This window comes from Malurus melanocephalus, unplaced genomic scaffold (genome assembly GCF_030028575.1).
Source record: "Malurus melanocephalus ecotype Western Australia unplaced genomic scaffold, MMel_1.1 scaffold_366, whole genome shotgun sequence".
NCBI lineage: Eukaryota > Metazoa > Chordata > Aves > Passeriformes > Maluridae > Malurus > Malurus melanocephalus.
The window spans coordinates 379,306-386,850 of record NW_026623598.1 but is presented as its reverse complement, the minus strand read 5'-3'; the positions used below and the strand labels follow the sequence as shown (position 1 = coordinate 386,850).

Below are 7,545 nucleotides of genomic sequence, written 5' to 3'. Positions count from 1 at the left end.
AATTAAAATTCACTCAAAGACTGAAAAATTGGATTGAAATTTAAAGGGAACACTTCAGAGTTCAGCAATTTGCTACTTCATTGTCGCCATCCCTTCCTGATGCAGTAAGTTTTGGTCCTTCCCTAACAAAATGCTCATCAGTCAAAGCAAAAATCCATCATAAATCAATGTTTGCAAAAGGATGAGGTGTCAAAAAATCTTCTGCCACCTCACTGAGGAGGCCACCCAAGCCATCCAAGGATTTCAGTGAATTACAGCTCTCAACATCTCCTTAACCACCAATCCTGAACCTTTAAAGACTCCTCCTTTTGAGCATCACTGTKCTCTCAAACCTTGCTACTGACTCAAGTTTTGAATTAAAATTCACTCAAAGCCTGAAATACTGGATTTAAATTTAAGGGGAATATTTCAGAGTTCAGCAATTTGYTACTTCATTKCAKCCATCCCTCCCTCATKCAGCAATTTTTYGTCCTTCCCTAACAAAATCTTCACYAGATYCCACCAATCAAACAAAAAATCCATCATAAATCAATATTTGCAAACTGATGTGGTGTCAAAAAGCTTCTTCCACCCCAACAAGGCTGCCCAAGCCCACGGGCCACCCACCCAAGGATTTCACTGAATTATGGCTCTCTCAACATCTCCTTAACAGTTTAAAGCTTCCTGGATTTGTTTTACTGGGTTCTGCCTGTTTATTTTAAAGGAAACAATCCATTGTGCATTAAGAATATGGGAAAAGATATTAATAGYAAAGGTAATGTATTTCTGCACATATAGGGCAGGGTGGAGGGTGATTTTCCAACCCTATGGGGCCTGTCTTAGAGGAAAAAGCCATTTTTTGGTGTTTCAAAATAGAAAAAGATTGAAAGACTGTGAATAGAACRTGGATCCACACAATCAGAACAATCTAACAATCTGCTCCTGTTAATATCTTGATTAATCATCTGGATTTTCACCTTCCAAAAGCTACTGTTCCAAGAGAAAAAAGGATTTGTGTGCTACAAATAATTTTACTGCAGAAATCCAGGGCTGGGGCTGCCCCTGGATCCCTTTGAGTGYCCAAGGCCAGGCTGGACATTGGGACAGTGGGAGGTGTCCCTGCCMTGGGGAGGGTGAAATGGGATGGGATTTAAGGTCTTTTCCAACCCAAACCTTACTGGGATTCTGTGATAACAAYGCCCTGATCCAAACAGGTCCCTGAAGGKCTGAAATATTCATCTGGACAGCAAAAAATGAGAGAAAGTTGTCCTGAAGACAAGGAATTTCTTGTCCAAAAAAACAAGAGAGTGGCTGCCCTGCGCAACCCAGAGGGAATTCTGACCAACATCACCCATTTCTGAACGGGAAAACAACTCCTGAAGCAGGTAATGCAGTATCATAAATTATTATTATTATATACGTATAATATTATATTATATTATTATATTATTATAGAAGTATTACAAATCCCATTATCACTGCACTCAAACATTCCTCAGAGCACCCTTCAAAACTGTCAGTCCAAGAAAAGCCAAAAGCCTCACTGCCTTTAAATTAAGGCCAAAGCAAATTTTTGAGGACAAGAAGATGTTGCAGCCATTGCTTAAATTCAAGAAAATTCTTGAAACAAAAAAACCTTCACAGCAGCTAATTGATACAATCCTGTCAACACAACCTGCTAAAAAGGAAAATATTTGCTAAATTTATTTTTGATTTTCTAAAATACAAGTCCTTCACACGCTGTGAATGACACCACCCCTGACCTGGACACAAGACACCTCTGCCCCTCCATGATCACTGCTTCTCTGGGTGTTATTTTATTTTGAGCAAACTCTCASCTTTCCAGAATTTAGAGCTGCAGGTCCATGGGTTTTTATCCTTGTTGCAGGGGCAACAAACACCTCCCCAGCTGAGGAGAGGGGTTGGAATGCAGGGAAGGTTTTCAAACAGCGCTCTCCTGGTTCTCACTGCTGCTCTGAGTAAATCTAACCTGCTTAAGGCAAACCCCAAACTTCAGAGGGCACGAAAACAAAACCTCCTCATTTCCTGCAGCGGCGAGGTTTGGAAAGGAAATGTCAGCCAGCCTGGAAGCAAATCCAGGGTTAGTTTGGGGTGATACAATTTCTTTACCTTCCCAAGAACTAATCCCATAAAAAAATGCGAAGGTACAGAATCAGACTGCATATTCTGAACATAAACAAATCCACTCCAAAGCAGGGCCCCTCTTCCCTTACCCACAGACCCACCTCCCACAAGCTCCCGAAAAACCAGGGGGATCTGTGCTCACATGGAGCAACATTTGCTTTCTACGGCATTTAAGAAGTCTTGGACGAGAGCAAACACGGAATTCTTTATTAAACAATCAAAGACAACAAAAGCAAGTTTCTGTTGTCCCATCGCATTATCCCGCTAATCCTCTCTGGATGGCAACCAGAAGCCCCCGAAATGCCAAGCTGGGAAGGGCCTTTCCAAGCACTGGTTGCCTCTGGCTCTTTGGCTGCGCCTTCAGCTTTGGCAGAAAGGAGAAATGAGGAATTCCCAGTGTTGCCTGATGATTTTTGCTTTTCCATTTTATGCTTTCTGTACCCTCTATGCATCTGCCTGTACCCCCTAATCCACATGCTTGTAATTCCTAAAGGCTGATATTCCAGCTTGGTTTAGGAGTTCTGCTGGGCACAGACCAAACATCCTGAAGAAAAAGTCAGTGTACCCTGTGCTATCTTAAACCTGAAACTTCAGCCTTGGGTGAAGCCTTCTCTCCGAAACATCTTGTGTAAACTGGGCTCTGGCCTCAATGAGAAAAGATTCACTAAAATAGAGAAAAATTACTGCATTTGTTAAGTTTCTTATTGGAGAATCCTAAATAGATATACTAATTCCTAAAACCTCTAAAACTTGTACCCGTGGTGCACACATGAAAGCATTCTGCCATCAAATTGTGCACCTGGAATCCCAAATACCAAAGTAAAACCCTTTTTATCCCCTTAACTGTGTCTGTGTCATTATTAAAAACTGGCCTTTCAAGGCAACACCAGCATCCAGGGCTATCCCAGCCTGCTCCATTTTAGGGAAAGGGTGCTTTAATTGCAATATTAATTGTAATATTAATTGTAATATTAATTGTAATATTAATTGTAATAATAATTGTAATAACAATTGCAATAATAATTGTGATAAACCCATTTTGCCTCCTCTGGAAGGAGCAGGTGGGTTGCTACTCCTGCATTCCAGCTCAACAAGTGCAGTTCTGGGCTCCATCTGCTGCTTTGCCAAGCTCAGATCAGAGCTGGCATCAGCAGGTACTGGAACACCAGAGCCCAGAGGGCTGTTCAAACACAATTCTGATGGGTTCTTTCCTCCAGAACTTCTCCAAAAACACATCAACACATCCTGCACCTTTCCCCAGCTACTTCTTACACAGGAAATTCAAATGGGACGTGAGCACGGCAGCCACATGGCACTTAAACCATAATTTAACAACCCATTCATATATCAATCAGGGTATTTATATCATTTTATATCAACAGCACAGAGCTGAGATTGACACCTGATGATCCTTGAGGTGTTTTCCAACCCAAACAATCCTCTGCTTCTGCTTACACACAGCACAGAATTAGAATGACATTGAAAGTGGGTGATAATTAGGGGCAAAAATGACTGATGGTGGTGGGGACAGAGCTCCTCAAAGTGTCTCATCAAACTGGGGGCTGCCATGGAATATTGTAATTAATTAGACTCAAACTGGTGAGGAAATGGAGCCCCAAAGTGGACAGGACAGAGCCACATTTTCCTGCAATAATCAAATTACAGCAACAAGTTTGTGCACCCTTTAGTGGGGACCTGCAGTTCCCAGCAGGAGCCACCCCAAAAGCCAAATTTCCTGGTGGCACTTCCAAGGYTGTGGAAGCACATTGTGCCCTGATCCTAAAATGGACCTACCAAAGGGATTAAATCCCTCTGCTCCTCACTTTTGAAGCTGGAAATCCTATGGCAGAAGGCTCAATTAGAAGCCCTACAAAGCAATGTTACACTTTGCCGAGTTGGTCATTATTTTTACATTCTGTCAGAGGGAATAAAACTCTCATTTTTTATACTTATATATTTTTAAAAACAATTAAGGAATTTGCTTCCAAACGATTAAAGAAACAAATGTACTGAAGAATCAAAAATAAGGAATCACGACTTTAAGAATGAAAGGTTGCCCAAAATTACTCTTTAGTTGTTACTGGGCTGAGTTTTAACAAGTCCCTATCAAATCAGGACATTCCATGATTTTATGAAATCTCATGGAAAGGAAAAGTCGTGGTGCAGTCATCACAATTTCCCAGATGTGTTCATCACAGAACAGGGTGTACTCTGGGGCACAGAAACACCAAATTCACTGCCCAAATCAGCCCCTGACAGAAATTCAGAGTGGGACTGGAGAGCTCAGCTCTTGCAGGCTCTGCCTGGATGTAAATACAGAGGAACTACTCCAGTCCAAGGAAAACAGATGAAATTTTAATCAAATGAGCCTTGTATTGGTTCAGGGGAACTGAAAATAGGCTAAAAATAAAAATAAAAAAAAATCCAGCAGAAGAATGACTTTAATATTGGGTAACATTTCAAGTTTTTATCACCTAAATCCACAAAATTCCTGATCTGCTCCTGCTTGTCTTCTCTGCAGAGCTGGAGTCAGGACCAGCTAAATAAAAGATAATGCAACTAGGCATAACACAATAAAAGATATTACCTTCCCAATGCATTATTGCTGCCAATTATAAGAATCACTTCAACTTAATTTCAAAGGCACAATCACCCTCAACTGTAACAGTCTCTTTTTTAAATTTCAAACAGTATTACATTAAGGCAATAACTCACCTTCCAGCTATAATATCAGTCTCCCTTATTGCAAAAATACATTTCATAAATACTTCTCATCGACAAGTCAAGCTAATTCAGGTTAATTTTATTGTATTTCRGTGCTATCTCGCATTTGTGTGCAATTACCTTTATCATTTTATTGCCGTGCCAGAAAGTAATCAGAACAATTATTTGAAAAAGGAGGGGTATAAATTCTAAATCACACTTGCTGGCATTTTTGATAAAATAGCAGCTTTATCTCAGGAAGTGGCAGGGACATGGGATAAATCATGCATCAGTCAAGTGTAGCTGACCCCCAAGTGCATTGCACAATATCAGGAGTGCTTCAAAAGAAACTTTCCCATATAATCCATCATTCTTTATAATACCAAAATAGCTCCACCTGAAGAGTAGGAGCTGGAGAATAATAACAAAATAAATCTAAGCAATATGAACAAAACCATTAATAGTGCTCCTTAAGCTGAAGGAGAGTTAGGAATCTGAGGGGTGTGCGGGGAAAGAATTTCACTGAAATTTCTGAAGAGAGCAGGGCAGCAAAGCACAGATTAGGAATTCAGTAAAAATACAAAATAAGGGAAAATAAATACACACAAAAGAGGTGTTGAAAAGATTTGTATAAAAAAAAAAAAACAAGACTGCAGTCCTGGCACACACACATCTGGATTTTCCTACAGTTATCCAYCTCTGCTCAGTTCAGGATAGGGTTTCACTGTCAACAGAGCAAAGCTTTGGGATCAGTACCAGAATTGGTTTACTGAGTTTAAATAGAATAATTACAAAATATCCAGAGAGGAACAGAACGACATCTAGAATTTTCTAGTGAAATATAGAAATATACATATATATTATATATATATATATATATATATATATATATATATACACACACAATATACAATATATAATATATAATATGTAACTTATAACTTATAGTATATAATATATAACTTATAATTCATAGTATATAATATATATTATAGATAATAAACATATATAATAGATAATAGATAATAGATAATAGATAATAGATAATAGATAATAGATAATAGATAATTAATTTTTATAACTTTATTATATAAATTTCATGTCATTTCCAGCTATATCACACCTAGCCTGGAATGAGAGGGAACCAGGGATTCTTCCCACCAAGTATTTCTCTGCTGAAAAGGTGTTTGCAACTGGAAGATGCATAAATAGAACAAAAGAGGTGATTGTTCAAAAGAAAAAAGTGAAGCAAGAATTTATTTACCTGGGTTTCTTCCTCAACCATCCCGTTTTAAGAAACAAAAGCTATTTTCTTTTGTAGAAAAGAGGTAAACAACACAAAACAGCAAAACACTCCTTTTTCTAAGCCACATGACATTATGTAAAGCAGGTTAAAACCACAAGAGATGCCACTATTGAGACATTTAGAAGTTGCCAACAGGAATAGTCAGGAATGTAGGTGTGATCGTACCAGAAATGTTTTCCTAGAGGAGCATCACTAATGTTACAACAATAGATATTCCACACACACAAAAAAAAATAAAAAGAAGAAAAAAAAGTTTCTTCAAAGTTCAACTATTTCAAGGAGTTATGGACTAAAAATGTGTTGATGCCCTTCTTTCAGCAGGGTAAATTGCCTGAATATTGGGAAAAACATCCAGGTTGCCTTGTTTTACACAATACCACTGACCTAAACTTAAATCATTGAAACATCCAGCCTCCAAATTAATTCATTATTAGGGAAACACGGATGGRAACAGCACCAAACCTGAGCAAGCAGGTTATTTATGCTGGGTGGCAGATGGAAACGTGCTGGGAAAGGTCCACTGCTGCCTGTTTGTGACCATGACAGAGCTGCAGAGATTTACAGTGCAGCATCAATCTTGTCAGCTCCGTTCCTAATCCTGACTGCTGGGCACTGGGGATAAAACAAACCACCTTATGGGAACTCTGTGCTAATGCTGGACCTGCAGAAAGAGGTGATTGCACCAGGAACTTACTTTGAGAGCCAGCCTTGATGCCATYGTGGAGGAAAAAGCTYCACCTGCAAGGAAAAAGAAAAAAAWTCCCAGTTAAATTTATTAAATTATGCACAGGAAGAGGTGAATAGCCATAGTGTCATTTCTCCCATAACCACTTCTGTATGGGTTTTTAAACAAGCTTGGAGTTTCAATACATGGAATTTCCAAAGGGAGTTGGGTTTTTCACAAGCAACATGGAATTTTAATGTTAAGTCACCCACTTGTCACGAGTCAAACAAAAAAAAAATCAACAGATGGCACACTGAAGAGTTCYTCCACAACAAGCACTGCACAGCTCTGATATTTGGAATAAGAATGCCTCGAAAGATAAAAGTATTAATTGAATAATTTTTTACAGGCTGTCACGCACTTCTAAGTGACTGAGGAAAATAAAGAGCCTTTTGTAATTTAGGAAATGCCACATTTTAAGGCATGAAAGTGATTTTAAAGTGAGTCATTGTGATACATTCTGGGTTTAAAAGTACAGATTTCACACCACTGAGTACCTAAAACATTTTAACTTCAATTATTATAATTCTAGCCTTTAACATTATTTATATAATTCAGAAATACAACTTCTTCCTCTCTGCTCTCCCTTTGGAAATAGAGGATATTTCCTATTTCTTTGGCATTTAGCTCCCCACTTTATATTTTTTTCAGTCCCACTCAGTCAAGATCATTCTGTCTTTGCAAGCTG

The 7,545-nt window shown here is 38.7% G+C and overlaps 1 protein-coding gene across 1 annotated transcript in view; it reads right to left on the bottom strand.

The window, feature by feature from the left end:
- LOC130580843 (methylated-DNA--protein-cysteine methyltransferase-like) overlaps positions 1-6,869 on the bottom strand; it is a 115,682-nt gene extending 108,813 nt beyond the window's left edge. The window contains exon 1 of the mRNA XM_057378598.1: positions 6,828-6,869. Coding sequence (XP_057234581.1) covers positions 6,828-6,851 — 24 coding nt within the window. The 5' untranslated portion in view covers positions 6,852-6,869. The remainder of the gene's footprint in view (positions 1-6,827) is intronic.
- Between the last annotated feature and the right edge of the window lie 676 nt (positions 6,870-7,545).